The following is a 20,185-nucleotide window of genomic DNA, read 5'->3' on the forward strand; positions in this document are numbered from 1 at the left end:
TAGACTCAAAGATGACCTGAATAGGTGGCCAAAGGTCAAGGTCACTGTGACCTCACAAAGCACTTTTTTTTGTGAAAATAATTATGTAGAAATATGTACACAGAAACTGTACTGGTTGGCCAAGGAATACAACCGCAGTGTGGTAATTATCTAATTCTACTGTGGAAACCCCTTCCATGCCCTTCAGAGATGCTTGAGAGGAGATCACACACCTTCAAGTTTAACTTCATCAGTCATAATTCTCAGGTGTTTGTGTTTCGGAACCAGGAAGGAGGCAATATATGCAACCTTGTGAGCGCTGCTGACAGCGGCAGGTACAAGATACTGTTTCGGCAAAGCACACACAGTGTGCTCGATTTGAGACACTTTGTGTGACAAATTCGTTGCATTGTAAAGGAGTGGGAGTGGTTGTCCTTGGGTTTGAGGAGTTTGTTGATGGTGGAGAAAAGTGTTCTTGGATTGTCGCAGCCAGATTGCATTAGTCCTGAGTAAAATGCAGAGTGGGTAGTGTTGAGAGTGTTTTTATAAAGATGTTGGTGTTCTTTGTATGCCTCTGTGGACCGTGAGACCAGTTCTCCTGCCGAGCCTCTAGAGCTGGCATCCTTTTGATTTTAGCTGGTGCAGCTCGTCAGTGAACCAGGGGGCGGAGTGGGTGAAGGGTGACAGATCTGGTTTGAATGGGTGCTAGCTGGTCGAGGCAGAAGGAGAGTGTGGTGTTATAAAAGTTGACCAAGTTGGTGGGGGAGACATTTGCCAGGTTTTCAGCAGTATACTGCTCTGGTATTGCTTTGGTCTGCAGAACAGCACTCTTTATCTCTCAGTTGAGTATTAAATGAAAGGTTAGTGTAACATAATCTTCGATTGTAAGTGCTAAAGAGTGACATCAAGACAAGAGAGGAAGAAGTTCTGTTTTCTTCTCTAAAATAAAACCACAGCAACAGGAAATATTTTCTACAGTTACATTATTAATATATGCTGTCTGTCTGAAAGATCAGTGATGTGTCACACTTTCACACATAAAAATTTTCCCTCATCAAGTGACTCTCTTACTGTTAAATTTAGATAAAACGCTTTCGAGGCTTTTGTGGGTCACTTATTAGATGTACTGTCAATACAACTCCAAAAATATATATAACTGCCTGACTGATGCTATTTTAATTTTATTACAGATATGTTTATGTGCCTCCTGTATGCTTAATAACTGTCAGTTCATTTGTTTTCAGATTTTGGTTCTTTAAGTTTGCTGCCTTGGTAGCAGTTACAGTGGCTGCCTTTTACATTCCAGATGGGCCTTTTACCTACAGTAAGAACTTTGTATTTGAACTTTTTAAAACTCAGATCATTAAATCCAATATACAATAATATGATAATAGTAATAGATAATAATAGATATTATATGATAGATGAGTAATTTAATGACCTGTGGGCCTATTTCGTTGCAGTGTGGTTTGTGGTGGGCTCCGGTGGAGCTTTCTTTTTCATTTTGATCCAGCTCGTGCTGCTGGTGGATTTTGCCCACTCCTGGAATGAGTCCTGGGTAGACAAGATGGAGAACGGCAACTCCAGGGTCTGGTATGCAGGTAAGAGACTCGAGCTGTGGCCTAGTAACATGCTGTATATGAAAACATGCAGGCACTGTGCAATACACACAATACAATAAGACTGCTCACAACTGAAATAAGTGATAACCATATCAAATCAACGCAGATGCATAGGTTGAACACCAAATAATTGAGATACATATCTTGAGTTTTTTGTATACCTATTGCTGAATAACTAACATTTCTGCATTCTGTTTCTAGCTTTGTTGGTGGTTACAGCGTTCAACTACATCCTGTCATTTACTGCCGCCATAATATTCTTCATCTTCTACACCAAGCCTGATGGATGCTTCATCAACAAGTTCTTCATCAGCTTCAACATGTTGTTCTGCATTGTGGCATCTGTTGTCTCTGTTTTTCCCAAAGTACAGGTACAGAACTGAGAACAGTGGTTCAGCATCAAACATCTAGTCAGGCAAATGTAGTCATTTGATGCAACATTGCCAAATTGTGACATGCACAATTTAAAGAATATGTTTAAAGTCTGGTAATATTTACCATATGTACAGGGATTGCAATACAGTAGAATATTCTTAATACAATTAGGGATGAAATTTGTCCATCACTTTGACAGATTTCCATCAATTTGATTCCAGACAGGACATGTATGAGATCAGAGTTGATTGAAATGTTATTTTAACTTCAGAGGTCAAAACCTAGAACTGATTTGTTGCTTAAGTTGCTATGCACTTGTTATGTCAATAGACTTCTGTCAAACCTTACCAGGATTTAAGTGTGCCGAATGCAAGCTACATACCATGAGCCCAATTACTGATTAAGAAGCATATAGGACCAGTTTCTTAACAGTAGAAAAAGACCAAACTGTATGGACTGTTATGAATGGGACTTGTTTTATGTAGCCTGTACTCACACCTGGCCCTGGAAGTAGTCTGATGTATCTTAAGCCATTTTCAGACATGCACTCAAGACAAGACAGGATGTCTGCAGACATTCTCGTGAGCTTGCCTTTTCATACATGACTGTTCTATCTGTGTGTGTCCCTAGGAATCTCAGCCACGTTCAGGTCTTCTACAGTCCTCCATCATCACCCTGTACACCATGTTTCTGACCTGGTCTGCAATGACCAATGAACCTGGTGAGACTGTTTGTTAGTTGCAAGAAATATTCCTATGATTACAAAATTGGTGCAGTTATGGATTGCAGAAACAACAGCGATCTATTAGAGAGAGAGCGATACAACGACAGCAGGGAAAAGAGCACTACACACAGCTAATGAAATGACACTATTATAGTTCAATAAAGTAACTATCGGCTGATTTGGATATAACGTGTAGGATATGTATCACCACGCTGATGCTTTCAATTTTGTATGCAATTAATTTTGCTCTTGGTTCGGCTCAATGTGTATGGTTCATGTTCACATGCTATAGTTAATTGATTTTCTAGCTAAAAGTACTTAGAAAGAAAGCATTATTATTACTTTGAAATGGTTTAAGTAGAATTTTCAAGCTAGTGTCTTGGAGCTCAAGAATTTTCTCTCAAGAACATCTGAATGTCAGGAATGTGTCTGCAAATGAGGTCACACATTTTCAGAATATATCTCATTACATTCCATCGCATAAACTATGCTATAGATAAAAACATGTAATTTTTTTTCCTCCTCTCAGACAGAGTATGTAACCCCAGCCTGCTGAGTATCTTTCAGCAGATCACAACCCCCACGCTAGCCCCTCTTGAGATAGAGAACCAGACGGCCGTGGTGATCATTGGCACAGAGGAACCTGTCCTATCATCTCCATACCTGCAATGGTGGGATGCCCAGAGCATTGTGGGGCTTGTCATATTTGTCCTGTGCATCCTCTACTCCAGGTAGGGTTACTACCCCGAGGTAAGATTTTAGATGTCATGATACCAGTAGTTTAGTAGTATCAATATCATTGAAATTCAATACCACAGCAAAAATTAGAAAGCAACAAGAAGGAGATACTGGTCCTGCCACTGGGTTGATGCCCTTCTATGGCCCTGTCCAGCTCTCCTCCCATAATGGCCAGTCTTTCTTGTGACTGCAAGTATGGATTTGCCATCCTGGAGGAGCTGGACTACCTGTGCAGCAACTGATTGGGCGGCAGGTACTGGAGTGCTCTAGTGGGTTGGCATGGTACTATGAGCTCTTTAAGGTATGATGGTGCCATATTATTAAGGGCCATGTAGTGACAAGGACACTAGCAGAACAAAAAACTAGAGAAGAATCAGTCAGCAAGTATAAGGAGAGAGCATGTGATGGAAATCTGGAAATACAAGAGGCTGGAAAACCAAATTTGTCTTTGTGTATTTTAATAGAGGCTTTCTGCAGAAAGGATCAACACAGAGAGTCACAGGGATCTCAGAGTGAAGATAGAGAACAGTCAAATACAAGGATCGTATATAGGAGAACTAAGGCTGTTTCTCTGAGCCAGTTCAGACTGGTTCTGTAGGCGCAGTTTGAGAGAGGAATCAAGAAACAGAAAACAGATTTACATATGTTTCCTTTGGACATAAATTCAGTTCTATGGAGAGTAAATAAGTGATAAAAAAGGTCTTACAGTTTTCAGGTCATACACAGTTCAGACCATAAAACAGTTCAGATCATAAAGTATTTAGACAGGTTATATATGTATTTAGATACAGGTCATAAAACTTACTTTTCAACTACAACATAGGTTTCAACCACACTTAGTTATTTTTCCACTACAAGCAATTATGAATTGTGGCCACCACATGCAAAACCATTCACTTTTTTGGGGTTGTCTTGCTTTTGCCTCTCCATTGCACCTGTTGTCACTTTCATTTGCACCAAAGCAGGGGAAATTGATTCACAATCACTTGTGCTTTCTAAATGGACAGATTGATATCCCTGACGTTTAACTGACTTGGTGTTGCTGTGATGATTAAGTGTTCCCTTCATTTTTTTGAGCAATGTAGTAAGAGCTGGCTCAGTTCTGCCTTGGACCAGCGCTTAGTTATACTGCTATAGGCCTAGATTGTCTGGTGACACATGGCACATGGAGCTGCTCTTTCTTTCTCTCCCTCTTCATCACATTAATTTCTCATCAATACATTTTACTAACTTGACTTCTTCCCCCGGAGTCCTTGTGCTGTATCGTCGCTGCGCCCACATTATGGATTGAGATATATTGTTTAGATTTACAATATACCTGGCCTGCCCACATATACTACTATTACTGCCAATAACACTATCATTAAATTGTCATTGCTGCATTCCTTTATTTGTGTCACACATTTTTCATTTTAGCAACCAACTGAAACAACTCAGTCAGTGTCAAATCATTGTTTGGCAAGACTGCACTATAGTGAAAATGAAACTTTCAATACTGTCAACTTGGGGATTTCCCAGCTCTCCACAAGCTGATCCATTCATCAAAAAATGTCCTCTTTGGGCGCCATATAGCTCTCCTGTAGAGCTGGTGTTCCATGTACAGAGTTTTTAAGCCTCTCTCTGTAGTGGCCCAGGTTTCGATTCTCGTCACTAACCCTAACACCACTTTCACACACTTAACTCTGTCCTATCCAAATAAAGGCAAAAAATTCATTCTGTGCACGGATCTAAATGTCTGTCTTTGAGGTGATTAAATAACTTCATGGGGATTCCTCCTCCATCAATTAATCCTTAACTAAACTCGAACTCATTTGAAAGCCTTGTTCTAAGTTTATCACACCCTTCCTGGAAAACACATCAAGCAATCCTATTAACTGTACAGAGGAAACCGGATATAGTCATCACGGATATAGTGATCCACCGTTTATATGGATCAAATGCTTGGGACAGAATCGTTCCTACACAAAAGCTAATGCAGTTATAGTAATTAAGTAGTCTGCTTATAGTGTTTATTTTGGGTCTTTTCATACAAGTTTGGACCGTAAAAAAATATTTTTAACAGTTTTTACCAGCTTTGTCAGTAATTTACTGTGCCTCTCTGTGTCTCTGTGATCCGCGCTGCGTGCTGTCATTCGAATCGTAAGGAACCCAGCGCACCCCGCCATCTCCTCCGGCTCTCCATACATTGCCCAAGTTTACAAACTTGGTTGTTTTTGCCCAGAGTTTGTCCTGGTCAAACATAACTCCTAGGTTCCTCACAGTGGAGCTGGGGGCCAAACTAATACCATCCAAGATGACTATCTGGTTTCTCTGAGATGTTTTGCCAATTAAAATGACCTCAGTTTTTTCTGAATTTAGAAGTAAGAAGTTCTGGGTCATCCAGGACTTGAGGTTTTTAAGACATTCCTGAAGTTAAACTAAGTGATTAGATTCATCAGTCCTCATAGATATGTACAGCTGGGTGTCATCTACGTACGTAATGGAAGTGTACTTGGTGCTTTCTGATTATGTTGCCTAAAGGGAGCATATATAAGGTGAGGAGTATCGGTCCAAGGACAGAACCTTGTGGTACTCCATGACGATGATTGTGTGTTCATGGAGGAGTCATTGTTAACATTAACAAATTTAAATATATCTGATAAATATGACTGAAACCAGCCTAGTGCTGTTCTTTTAATCCCTACATGTTGTTCCAGTCTCTGTAACAGTATCGTATGATCTATGGAGTCAAATGCAGCACTAAAATCCAGCAGGACAAGTATAGACACAAGTCCATAATCTAATGCCATGAAAAGGTCATTAGTAACTTTTAATAGTGCTGTTTCTGTGCTGTGATGGATTCTAAATCCTGACTTAAAGTCTTCCAACAAACTACTACTATCTAAGTAATCACATAGCTGGTTAGCAACAGCTTTGGGGTGGGCTTTTTTATAAGCAGAGATTTAATTACTGCTACCTTAAAAGCTTGTGGTACGTAGCCGGTTAACAAAGATATATTAATCTGATTTAATATGGAACTGTCAATTAGAGGAAAAACTTCCTCAAAAAGTCTAGTTTGGGTTGATTTTAATAGACAAGTTGTTGGTTTAGAGGACGAAACTAGTCGAAACCCTATAACTATTATAAAACAATTACGAACAATGTCTTGGACAGTCTCTTTGTTGTAGTCTTCACAAACTTGATTTAATTTACAGGGTTCAGATAAGTATGAAAAATGTTTGTCATCTTGTTTTGTCATATGCTGTTGTGGTTTATGCTTTTGGGTCTTTGTAAAAACACAGTAATCGATAGTAAAAATAACTGTACAAACTATTCATTTAACCCTGTTTAGCATTCGTTCATCCAGCACCAGTCAGGTGAACAAGCTGACCATGGCCTCCAAAGACTCAGCCATTCTGGCTGAGGGTGGCAGCAGCCCTGACCTATCAGAGGAGTCAACAGGACCCAGGCGGGTGGAGGACAATGAGCGGGACATGGTTCAGTACAGCTACTCCTTCTTCCATTTCATGCTCTTCCTGGCCTCACTGTACATCATGATGACCCTTACCAACTGGTATAGGTCAGTACACCCCTTCTCAACAAACCACCTACATTGTGTTACTCTGGGTCTACAATACAGGAGTCCAGTTAAGATGTCACTTTGAAGTGATACATATTAGCCTGTTAAATCTAATAATGAATATGGTGTGGTGATAAAGATTCATTCAACCACTGCCATATTTCTATAGTGTCCCCAACAACTACTACTACTACTGTTTTGCAACTGAAAACTGATCATTAACAAATAATAATATCTAATTTCTATTGGTAACATCTAAAGTAGTTGCTTGAAATTTACCTGTACAAGTATACTATTGCTCCTTGAGAAATTTTGATTTCAGACCAACCAAAAGGAGCAACTTAGCTGCTGTAGCTAACTGCACAGCGACCAACTTTCAGGGTCGTTATTTTTTTCATTTAATTTTTTAAAATTTTTTTATTGTTATGTATATATTGCACCTTGGGGATTGCTGCTAAATTACATTGTACACTGTGCAATGACAATACAATTATTCTATCTTTTCAATCTATTTATCTAAATGGTCTGTATTTATATAGCGCTTTTCTAATCTAGAACATAAGTACTAAAGTAAAAGGACTGAAATTCCCAAATAATATAATAACATGAGGGCCAGAGTAAATGGTATTCAGACATAAGTACAGAGTTGGCATCATGCATGGCCTTTTTTAAATAAACTTTGTTAGGTGAAGATTCTGCATTCTGCATCAACCAATCAAATTTAATTTGTATAGCCCATATTCACAAATCACAATTTGTCTCATAGGGCTTTAACAAGGTGTGACATCCTCTGCCCTTAACCCTCAACAGGAGTAAGGAAAAACAAAACAAAAACAACAACCTTTTAACAGGGTAAAAAGAAGGTAGAAACCTCAGAGAGAGGCACGTGTGAGGGATTCCTCTCCCAGGACGGACAGAAGTGCAATAGATGCCACGTGTAATGGAGAACATCAGAAAGATAAGGGTATTTGCAGCATTGATTAGAATAAACACTTTGTAGCATAATGGAAGGTCAATGAATTGATGGATTATTGTCAGTAATGGTCGAGTATCTTAAGGAGACATATTGTATATCAACCAGTCTTGTTGTAATCATAGTCTATGGTCAGCAGCCACCACAATCATGATCCACTGCCGCCATCAGGATCCACCATCAGCTGCCACCTTGATCGTGGTCCAACACCACTATCAGATGCCAACACGATACAGGATCCGCCATTATTATCACGATCAGCCAGCAAGATACAGGATCCGCCATTATTATCACGATCAGCCAGCTAGATACAGGATCCGCCATTATTATCACGATCAGCCAGCACGATACAGGATCCACCATTACGATCACGATCTCTGATTAGCGATCCACCATCATAATCCACGAAGTGGCCGCAGCCGCGGCCCTGGATCTGCGGACGATAAGGCAAAGGGACTCCGGGGAAGAAGTCAAGTCAGTTACATGTATTGATGAGATATTAATTTCTTTGATGTAATAAGGATGGAGAAGAGGAAGGAGAAGCTGGGAAGAGAAGCTCCGTGTGTCATGTGTCCCCCGACCTTCTAGAGCTATAGCAGCATAACTAAGAGCATCAGGGGATTGAAATGTCATTTGTATTTAGTTCTGTTGATGACATTCTGAACTATAAGTAATCGTAATAACTCCTTATGGCACATCTGCATGTCCCTGTTTGAAAAGTCATGTAAAATTTAACATTAAATACCTCAATTGAAAGCCCTATGGTAAGGGTCATTCTCTTTTCATGCTATATGAAAGATTATTATCCAGCTTGAATCATGACAAGTAGATAAATTATGATTACTGAAAGGCCTTTGTTGTGTTTTCCGACAGCCCTGACGCAGACTACACCATAACTAGCAAGTGGCCAGCAGTGTGGGTGAAGATCACCTCCAGCTGGGTATGTTTGGCCCTGTACATCTGGACCCTGGTAGCCCCCATGATCCTCACAAACCGAGACTTCAGTTGATCGACCATTCTCTCTCACTCCACTTAATCTTGCACAAAGTTGCGGTCAAACTCCAGCTAAATATTACAATCGGAATGAAAACAAAACATGGTATGGTTCACAGATGATATAACAACTGTGTAGGTACATGTATAATATATGTCATATATGCCAATCACATATTTTGTGTTGAGGCTCTTAACACAACAAATATTATTCAGAATTAAAATCAAATATGATATCTACTTTATACATTCAAAGTATATTATTTATTTTAGTATTACAACTCTCCTCATTCATTACTGTAGTAAATACTGAGAGTTGCTTTGTGAATTGCATACAGTTGTACGCTGATATACTTTGCTGCTACGCCCTCCAATGCCTTGTATGTCTGTAAAAGGATGGAGATTTGGGAATATGTTGAGAGTAATCTTAAGTACATCAGTGTATTAAACCATGGTGGATAAACATGACAAATATCTGCAATATGACTTGAAGTCAGTTTAAGTTTCTGCCAAATATTAATGGTCAATGTAAAACATGTAAAGGTGTCTTTAAGATGTTGTGGTTACATTTCAGTATGTAACATGAACCCATGCACGACGGAACTGCACTGACAGTCACATAGTCTTTTCTTAATGAAACATGTATTTTGTTAAATGGTTAATGTTTGTGTATCAAACCAGATTTACATGAAACACAAACACTGGCCAAATGATGTTTGATTTACTGTAATTGCCATGTGATAAGCTCAACGTCAGTACTGCTTCAGTTTCTGTTTAATTTTTGGGAAGATTTGTCTTGCTTTTACATTTATTTTCACAATAGCAATTTTATTTACACAACTCACCTGGCACATGCACACATAGACATCAAAGGGGGCTTGAGCCCCTTCCCTTTTTCATCCTAGAGATAAAGTGCCCTTTTTCTAGGGTGTTTTTTTAATTTATTTATGCATGCATTTATACATGCACAGACATTTTGGGGGGCAGGGGCTCAACTGAGAAAAAGGGCACTTCTCATAATTATTTATTTAAAACAACAATTTGAATATAGTAGAACATCTTTGACTAACTTAACAATTTATTTTATTACCCTTACACTCACACAATTGTTTAATACTCAACAGTTCACACAGAGACAATGGTCTTCTTTGGTATTCACTAGGTTTATCACAAGAGCAACAACAAAGGAAACAACGATGCATCTTGAAGTATTTCAATGTATCACATCCACAATTTCCTATATTACTCCACTTTATATTAGTTTAAAAAATCTGTTAAACCTGAACTCTGTTTTTATTTAGAAAGTGCTTTAAAAAGTATTATCATCAATGAATCAATCAAATTTTATTTGTATAGCCCATATTCACAAATCACAATTTGTCTCATAGGGCTTTAACAAGGTGTGACATCCTCTGCCCTCAACCCTCAACAAGAGTAAGGAAAAACTACTAAAAATCCCTTTTAACAGGGTAAAAAGAAGGTAGAAACCTCAGAGAGAGCCACATGTGAGGGATCCCTCTCCCAGGACGGACAGAAGTGCAATGGATGTTGTATAGACTGTTACCGTTATTACAAGTGTGCTGTAATTTACAAAATAAGGTTTTCAATTCATAAATTAAACTACAACAGTAAGTCTATGACAGTGGTCAGTGCTCTCCACACTGATTTGACATTCATTCAGTTTAGACTTGAGTGCTGCACCTAAGGCTTAAAAGGACAAACTCTGATTATAGCCTTTACGGTAGGGGTCACAAACTGGCGGACTCCGGTCCAAATCCGGACCGCGACTCTCCATTAAAAAATATATATATAAATACTTCGGCAGCCTTGTTTGACTTTTAAGAGACTTTTAATCAGGCATAACGACGCCAGCCCAGTGGAGCCGCTTGGGTCCTATGGGTTGCTATCATATACTGTGTAGCCGGGTTGCTAGGTAGCCGGGTCGCCACGGATGAAGGCGAAATATGGCGTTATCAAAAGTTAGGGAAAGTTGACGTGGAAAACCGAAGTCTTCCGAGCAGAGTGGACAGAAAAGTATGTGTTTGTTCTTCCTGCAGTGAGCTCAACAAGACCGGTGTGTCTCATTTGCTCTGAGTCTGTTGCGGTTGTCAAAAGCGGCAATTTAAAACGCCATTATGAAACCAAACACAGACACTTTGAAGACTCGTACCCGCAGCAGTCCGAGGTAAGGACCCGAAGAATCAATGAGCTCAAAGCCCAGTATGAGCGATCTACGCGGGTCCTCTCTCATTCCCTCTCTGCACAACAGCGGACATACGAGTGTTCGCTGAGAATACACTGGATTTTGTGACAACATAAAAAGCCCTTTACAGATGGGAGCATCGTTAAAGAGTGTTGTGCTGTGTCCGAAACACTTCTGGATGGAAAAGAAAGACGTGAACTGACAGAAAAAATTCAACAAATCCCCCTCTCAGCTACAAGACGCACCGAAATATTAGGAGCGGATGTTCAGTTACAGCTCACTGCTGCTATTAAGAGTGCACCGTGCATAGCTTTAGCAGTTGATGAATCAACTGATATTGGTGACAATGCTCAGCTTTTGGTATATGCCAGATTTTACCACGCAGAGAGGAACGATTTCTGTGAGGACATTTTAGGCATCACAGCACTTACAACACACACCAGAGGGGAAGACATATACTTAGCTATAAAAGAAATGTTAACACAGAGAGGTATCAGTATGAAAGATGTTGTGTCCATCACCACCGATGGAGCTCCCTCCATGATGGGTAAAGAAAAAGGAGCAGTAACTCAAATGACAGAGGACAACCCAGACCTCTTCTCATATCACTGCATTATCCATCAGTCTGTTCTGCTCGTTCAGAAGAGTATGCAGAGGTTATGAATACTGTGATGAAACTTATCAACTTTCTCAGGGCATCGTCATCACATAAACATCGCCTCCTTTGAGAATTCCTGACGGAAGTTGGTGCAAATTCAAATGACCTACTGCTGCACTGCAATGTTAGATGGTTGAGCAAAGGCAGAGTTCTAGCACGCATTTGGGCAATTCGAAATGAAATAAAAATGTTCCTGGAACAACAGAAGAATCATAAGGCCAGACAGTTTGCTCAGTTTTTGGAAGATGAGAGAAAAAAAGATTTTATGGCCTTCTTAGTTGACATTCACACCTAAATGACCTCAACTTAAAACAAGAACAACTGTGTGATTTGGTAGCAGCTGTCCAGTCTTTCCAGCGGAAGTTGGAGATTTTCAAAGTGGATCTCCAAGAGAACTTTACACATTTTCCAGCAATGAAGCAAATTCAGGGTGAGAGAGATATTTCTTCTCATGTTGAGTTCATACAAAAACTGATTGGAAACTTCAGTGATCGTTTTGATGACTTCAGCCTGGGAGAACAGGTCCTCCTTTTCATTCAGAATCCTTTTCTGGTCAAAAATGTTACCACATTTTCACAGGAGGCTAAAATGACCTTCAAGTGGGTAGATATGGCATCTCTACAGATGGAACTTGTTGATCTATAAGCAAATGTAGAGCAGTGTGGAGTTAGTGATGCTGCCAGCTTCTGGCTACAGACTGTACCTGAGAAAGTTTTCCCTGGTCTCACTAAAGTGGCAGTACACACCTTGATGATGTTTGGCTCCACATACAGTTGCGAATCAGCATTCTCAACACTTAAAGGGGACATAGCATGCAAATTCCACTTTGTTAGTGCTTCTACAGGTTAATGTGGGTATCTGGCATGTCTACCAACCCAAAAACTCTGGAAAAAAAACACTTGCGCGTTTTGTTATAGTTCCTCTAAGTCAGAAACGTCATGCTTGAGTGACTCGAATGAGCTTCCTGTGTTTTGTGTCGTAACAATACACTGGAAGTCTCCCTACATGGCCTTGGCCCACCCCCCACCTCACCCCCCGTCCCCCCACACTCGTTACACCGGGTTTACACCGGACGCAGCGAGGCAGCGCAGCGCCGTTCCCAAGCACGCAGCCGCCTGGCTGTTCACACGGGACGAGCATTTCTCCGCTGGTCAGCCCGCGATTCACTCACATGTGGCATTTGTCTGGATCGTTGGGACTGGGAGGCTGCAGCAGTTGCTCGGGCGCGACCGCTCGCTCTCCCATGCGTGAGCTGGAATTTGTGTCAACGCCACACAGCCAGCAGTGTGGAAGAGTTCCGCAGTGTTCAGCACTACTGTAACACTGGCACAAACACACAGAGCCCCCCCACTTGTTACGCCGGGTTTACACCGGACGCAGCGCCGTTCTCAAGCGCGCAGCCGCCTGGCTGTTCACACAGGGGTTCGGGGGTAAATGATGGTCTTCATAGCCCCCCCCCCCCCCCCCCCCCCCCTCTCTTTCTCTCTCTGTCTGTCTGCTTGTGTGCTTGTAGTGGATGGGCAGAGGGGGACTGTGATTGGGAAAATTAAAACTCCAGGACAACAGAAGGGGGAATACAAAGTATGGGATGCATATTTGATAATTTATATCATATAAAATATGTAATTTATATCGTTTAAAATCATGGGGGGAGAGGGGGGAGGGGGGAGCTGGCTCATTAGCATTTAAAGGAACAGGCACTCAAAACAGGTCACTCTGTGGAGGGCTGTTTTAGACAGGGTAAAAAGGGTGCTGTTTTAAATGATCCTTGTGGTATTTTGACCAAAATATGTTACAGACATTTCATTAAGACCCCAAGGAACCATATCAACTTGTGGTAAAATGGGCATACAATGTCCCCTTTAACATTATTAAGACCAAATACCGTTCAAGAATGACTAACGAACATTTACAATCCTGTTTGAGAATGGCACTGACCCAATTCCTCCCAAGGTTCAAAATACTAACAGAGAAAGCTAAAGCCAATTTCTCCCACTGAATTAGGGAAGTAGGCCGACAGACAATAGGCTACATGTGAATGAACCTATGAAAATTGTTTCTTGTTACATTTTCTAAGAAGTTTTTGCTTCAATCTTTAAGTGGTTGTTAAAATCAATTCAACCTAAAGCACTTTATATGTTTGTCTTTGAGGATGTTACATCTTTATGGTTAAAAGGAATGTAGGCCTATGCAAATTCCAAGACAAAATGTTTATTGCACTTTGTTTCATGTTTGTCCACATTGTATTTTTCCCAGTTTGTGTTTGATTTTGTATTGTTACAAAAGCAACCTTCTGCAATAAAAATGTTAATTAAACTGATTTAGTCAGAGCCCATATTTGTATGTCTCTAATTATCCGGACCCCAGAAGGGGAGGAGGGTTGATGTCTGGACCTCTTGCAATTTTAGTTGAAGACCCCTGATATAAATGATCAAATATGCATGCCATTAATGCCGGATTCACACCGGACGTGGAAGCGCCGAGCAGTGAAATTCTCGCGCGCGCAGCCGTCTGGCTGTTCACGCCGGACGCACATTTCTCCGCGCCGGTCAGCCCGCGATTTCTCCGCTTGTTGTTGTATGTAACCCGTTCAATGTAGGGGTTCGGGGGTAAATGACGATGGTCTTTATTTTTTATTTAATCAATATATTTGTTGACGGGGAAGCTGGGTTAGAGTATAATATTAATTTATTAAAAAAATTCAATAAATAAAAATAAAAAAGCACACCAGAAAAAGGGCAGGGGCTAAAGTCCCCTTTGATGTCTGTGTGCACGTGTATGCGCATGAGCTACTAGATAATGTAATAAGTTAGGGCATACAGGCTAATGTACTGTACTTAAGGGTAGACACTACAGGTGAATACAGTTAAATTTGTACCTAATGATGTCATCAAAATTGCCTCCTTGATATGCATATTAGACTTTAACTAATAAAAATGTGCTAATTTGCATACATTTGCCCATTGGCACTGCAGGTGAATAGGATAAAACTAAATACTAGAACATATCACTACAGAACTTCCCCAGCTAATGACTTACATCAAGAAATGGTATGTTTATGTTGGGATCGAGCCCAGGACAAAGGAGAGGCCTACATCACATTTGAGAAGCCTGACCTAGAGTTGTTTCTCTGACCATGAGGCCAGAAAACCCCCAGAATTCCCTTGGGGCCTCCATGTTTTTTTGACCGCCGCCCGAGGTCAAACTCGGGCCTTCCATTGGCTGAGAGCCAACAGACCCCACGGCCCCTCCCTGGAGGGAGGCCGGACACCTCTCAGGTAATAAATACAGAGAACCCCCTCAATTCATTGCTTTATCCCGTGCACTGAAGATAGGACCAGAACCTCTCCCGGTTCCTCCAGATGATCCAGACACTTAAGGGAGCAACCACCAAACGTTTGTATTTGTATTTTTTAACTTAAGTTCATTCTCTTTTATTTTTGTGAACTTCCCTTTTTTTACCTGAAATTTATTTTGAAACAACCGCGGCAAGGTCTTTCACTCGCAGGCCGAGTTATCCCCAGACTTTTCTCCGGATCCAAAACCACAGCTTCTCCTCAGCTGTTCATCCCTGCAGAAGGGCAAGTAAATTCGCCAGGAAAGGCAAGAATCATTCGCCACGAAGGGCACGACACATTCGCCAAGGAGAACGAGACGAATTCTCTCCTATCCGGCCCAGTTCAATCCCCGCTGCCACCGCGCGAATCAGCTGTTCTAGAGGCCACGAACACAATTCACTTGTCTTCCCGGAACGTGCCGCTCGCGCATCAACGAACCGTGGACCAGCAACAAGTAAGAGGCTTATGTCTGGGCAGAGACTAGTTTAAACATTAGCGTGTTATTATTTGAGTGTATATTTCTGTAGGACCGCCAAGTCCCTTTGTTTTGTGCCAGCGTGTCGTGACGAATCTGCGTTTCCGGCCACATCACGGCCCTGTTTACCGTTAGACCAATTTTGCGGAGATTTTAACCCATTAAAAGATCGGTACACAGCTGGACGGATCTTAGTTCGTCCGCTTGGGTACCGAGTGGTAAAGTCCCCGCAAAGTTGTCTCTGGCGGTGTTTGAGATCTCCTCTGATCATTCTTTGCATGTTTCCTTTTCTCTCTCTCTCTCTCTTCTCCTAAACCCGCCTGCACACACTTTCCGACCTGCATCCACATAATTCACGTGTTATACCCATTCGGGGACTTAGATAGTGCGGTCGCATATCGACGCCATTCGGCGCTTTGAACCACGAGATAGACCAAAGCATCCCTTTGTTCTCCATTTCCCGTTGGTCAAACCACGAGTTTATACCGCCATCTTGAATTCGATCCTACGTCAAATCACGTGGTTAGACTGCCATCTTGAATTCAGTAACACGACACCACGCGGTTAGACCGCCATCTTGAATTCAGTAATACGACGTCATCCCCCGTGACTTTGTACGCCATCTTGACTCCCCCTTTTCTCTCTCACACACACACACACACACACACACACACACACACACACACACACACACACACACACACACACACATAGACCTACACACAGGTATTGCATGTGTGTTATAAATCGTGTTAAGTGCTAGTGTTGTGATCTTTGATATAGTGGATTTTTGTTAGGATAATAGTCATTAATTAACATTGATGTTATTATCTTTAATAAATTCTATTGTATTTAAAGTACCGGTATTGTGTGATTATTTGTGCATATGTATGTGAATACAGCTGGAACATGATAGCCAGTGCTTGAACTGTTCATTTTATAATCATTAATAGTAAATATTGAGATTTTATGAGACTGATCTTTACAGATTGATTGTTGGTCCCTGATACCAGGGTGGTGCCCCGTCTTTTATAAATTATAATTACAAATTGTATTATTCTTAATTGATAATTTTATTGTTTCTCATTAATTATTTCATTATTCTTAATTGATAACTTTATTGTTTTTAATTAAATATTTTATGATTATTAATTAGCCAACATCAAGTCTACCTATTATTGCACAACATTTAATATGCAGATTACCTTGTTTGGTGAATTTATGAGAAATATACAGATGCAGACAGTCAGAGGGTAGTAAAACAAACACCATCAAAATGTGTACTTTTTAACTTTTCTTTCCATTAGAGTGAAAGAAGACATGGAACCAAAATAGACCAAAATCTCAAAATTGACCAGTACATGAAAAAAATATGTTTTTGCCATGTCCTGCCTTAAACAGTAACTGCATCATTTTGATTGTAGGCTCCACATCTAATAAATATTAATTCCACTAGTTTGTTGTATGCTGATATATCTTGATACAGACAGCCCTCCCTCAAATGTGAAAGGAGGGAATTGTAGATACACTGAAACTAAGGCCCAATCCTATTTCACCCCTTGGCCCTACCCCTTAGCCCTTCCACTTCATTTTGTGCGTTCACGTGTAGGGGTAGGCTGTCCCAATACCTGTTGGGACGGAGAGGTAAGGCTTTATACCCCTCAAACAAAGTTTTTTTGGACCCTCACTTCAAACGGAGGGGTACCTAGAATGCCTTGCCTACACCGGCAAGCTGGGAGAGAGACCCTAAAATGTAGTATTTTCTCCATAAATAAGGATTTAAAAATTACGATATTGATTGTAATATCTTAGTTTAATATCGTTTCAATGTATTACTATCACTTTTTTCACAACAACCTTAAAAAAAAGATTGCGAGCACGCTAGCGTTAGCATGCTAGCAATCTTTTTTTTTGGCATGATAATACTGTATTTTCACATAATGTCATGTCGTTCATTAAACAATAATCTTCAGAACAAACTTTACAGTGAACAAAAAATGCAAGCCAGTAAAAAATCTTTGAACACTGCTGATATATATAAATGTCTGTATTCTAAAAAAGAATTGTTTCATAATTGAAATGTTAACAACAACCATGCAAATACCATGATAAAATAAAGGCAACAACAGCAACCATGCTTTAGTCATTATTACATTTTTTGGGGTCTTTGTTGTAATTCATCCTGACCGGAACCGTGAGTGCAAAAAAAATGGTTTCCAGTAGGTCACTGGTGCATTAAAAATGATTCAATATAAATTTTTCTTTAAAATTTAAACAAAAAATCTAAAAGGTTTAAGAGAAAAAAAATATGATACTACTTTTTTTAGAGTTCAAATATTAATCTTCATGAGGAAAATTGAGAAGTTAAGTAAAAATGCACCTGTAACTTTGCTTTAAAGAAATTCTCTGGAATATTCCCTCCAAATAAATGTATCTTCATAAAACATTTAAACTAGAATGGCACCAAGTCCCGTCTCCAGGATAGTCTGTGTTTCCCACTCCTGTGATTACCTGCTCCTCCCTAATTTGTTGCACCTGTGTGCAATTGTCTTGTCCCTTGTGTATTTAAAACCTGTGCTACTCTCCTTCTGTGCCAGATCGTGTCAGCGCTCCAGCTTTATCTTCCTGTGTACTGTATGCCCTCCTGTTACGACCAGTTTTCTGGACGTTCTGACCTGTGTTTGCCTAGCGGATTTTGGATACCTCTGCCAGATTACTTGGACTGCCTTTTTCTGTACCGAACCCTGCCTGATTTAGTAAAGCCTTTGTACTTAATTTAAACAAAATTGAAACAATCTGCACCAAATTGTACACACTGACACACTGTATAGCACTTCTCTAAACAAGGTTTCAAAGTGCTTTACAAACTCCATGGCAAAAATGAATGAATAAAAATAAAAGGTATTCATTCAATTCAGATTAATTAATCAGTCCCCTACATAAATCAGATTTTCAATTTGCTTAAACCCTGCAGGACCAGTGGCAGGTCTCAATCAACTGTATGCTGCCCCTGGTAGGTTTTTCTTCCTGACATTATGCAGAAACTATGCTAAGTAATATGCACAGACTGGCCCATAATCAATATGGCCATGTTTTACAGATATACAGTAGCTTAAAGCAGCCGGATCAGCTTCAAAAAGAGACTGCAAATAAAGAAGTTTGTCCTGCAAAGGGCAGGGAACAGGGTCTAATCCCTGGTCTCCATGAAGAAAATAGAGTCCAAAAGTTTCCATACCCCATCCTTGTTGAAGGAACCCTTGCACTTCACGAGGTCTAACAAACTGAGAACTGAGAAAGGCCAGAAAGCTAAATCCTCCCATTCAGCTGGGACAGGAGGTCCATCCTTGCTGAGAGGAGCTGCCATGGATCTCCATCCAACAGACTGAGGATTGTGGAGAATCTGTGGTGTAGTGCATAGTATACACAGGTATACGGCATTTCAATCAGCACAGCCTATACTCACTTCTATATCATCTCTGGTACGCATCAATCAATAGTGTCCTGTAAGCCATTTTTTCTACGGCAGTGACAGCATCACTTAACTTACTCTTCCTGAGTGGTGATTGGTTAGTAAGGAAAGGAATTTCAGAGTAAGCCAATCTTGTAACCTTGTAAGTTATATTAATAACAAGCAGTGGAATCAGAATCAGAATCAGAAGTATTTATTGCCAAGTAGGTTTACACCTACCTGGAATTTGCCTTGGTATATAGGTGCATACAAGGAACATAAAACATAAAAACACAATAAGTACTACACACATGAAAAAAACAAATATAAAATAAAAAGATATAAAAGATATATATAGAAAAAAAAATGAAGTAAATGCAAAACAGGAGTGCAATGAGAATGTGCAATGTGCAATGTAATGTGTGTTAATGTAACACAGACTTGAGGCGTGGGGGCGGGATAAGAGTCCAAGTCAGGTGGGGGTCCCGGGCCTTGTTGATAAGGCCAACTGCAGCCGGGAAGAAGCTGGTCTTGTGGCGTGAGGTTTTGGTCCTGATGGACCGCAGCCTCCTGCCGGAGGGAAGTACCTCAAAGAGTTTGTGACCCGGGTGGGAAGGATCGGCCACAATCTTACCTGCACGCCTCAGGGTCCTAGAGGCAAACAGGTCCTGTAGAGATGGCAGATTGCAGCCAATCACCTTTTCAGCAGAACGGATGATACGCTGCAGTCTGCCTTTGTCATTGGCAGTGGCAGCAGCGTACCAGATGGTGATGGAGGAGGTGAGGATGGACTCGATGATGCAGGTGTAGAAGTGCACCATCATTGTCTTTGGCAGGTTGAACTTCTTCAGCTGCCGCAGGAAGTACATCCTCTGTTGAGCTCTTTTGGTGAGGGAGCTGATGTTCAGCTCCCACTTGAGGTCCTGGGAGATGATGGTGCCCAGGAAGCAGAAGGACTCCGCAGTGTCGACTGGGGAGTCTCTCAGGGTGATGGGGGTGGGTGGGGCTGGGTTCCTTCTAAAGTCTACAACCATCTCCACTGTTTTCAGAGCATTGAGCTCCAGGTTGTTCTGACCACACCAGGTCACCAGATGGTCAAT

The 20,185-nt window shown here is 40.8% G+C and overlaps 1 protein-coding gene across 3 annotated transcripts in view; it reads left to right on the forward strand.

The window, feature by feature from the left end:
* Positions 1-9,581, forward strand: part of si:ch73-267c23.10 (serine incorporator 3) — a 47,065-nt gene extending 37,484 nt beyond the window's left edge. Inside the window, exons 4-10 of one of the 3 annotated variants that reach the window (XM_034586841.1) lie at positions 1,224-1,303; positions 1,443-1,580; positions 1,803-1,972; positions 2,607-2,697; positions 3,230-3,431; positions 6,770-6,997; positions 8,844-9,581. In XM_034586841.1, coding sequence (XP_034442732.1) covers positions 1,224-1,303; positions 1,443-1,580; positions 1,803-1,972; positions 2,607-2,697; positions 3,230-3,431; positions 6,770-6,997; positions 8,844-8,979 — 1,045 coding nt within the window. In that variant the 3' untranslated portion in view covers positions 8,980-9,581. The remainder of the gene's footprint in view (positions 1-1,223; positions 1,304-1,442; positions 1,581-1,802; positions 1,973-2,606; positions 2,698-3,229; positions 3,432-6,769; positions 6,998-8,843) is intronic. The other 2 variants (XM_034586842.1, XM_034586843.1) reach the window with 2 other exon arrangements.
* The last annotated feature ends 10,604 nt before the right edge of the window (positions 9,582-20,185 follow it).

This window comes from Hippoglossus hippoglossus, chromosome 5, assembly GCF_009819705.1.
Source record: "Hippoglossus hippoglossus isolate fHipHip1 chromosome 5, fHipHip1.pri, whole genome shotgun sequence".
In the NCBI taxonomy this organism is placed as follows: Eukaryota; Metazoa; Chordata; class Actinopteri; order Pleuronectiformes; family Pleuronectidae; genus Hippoglossus; species Hippoglossus hippoglossus.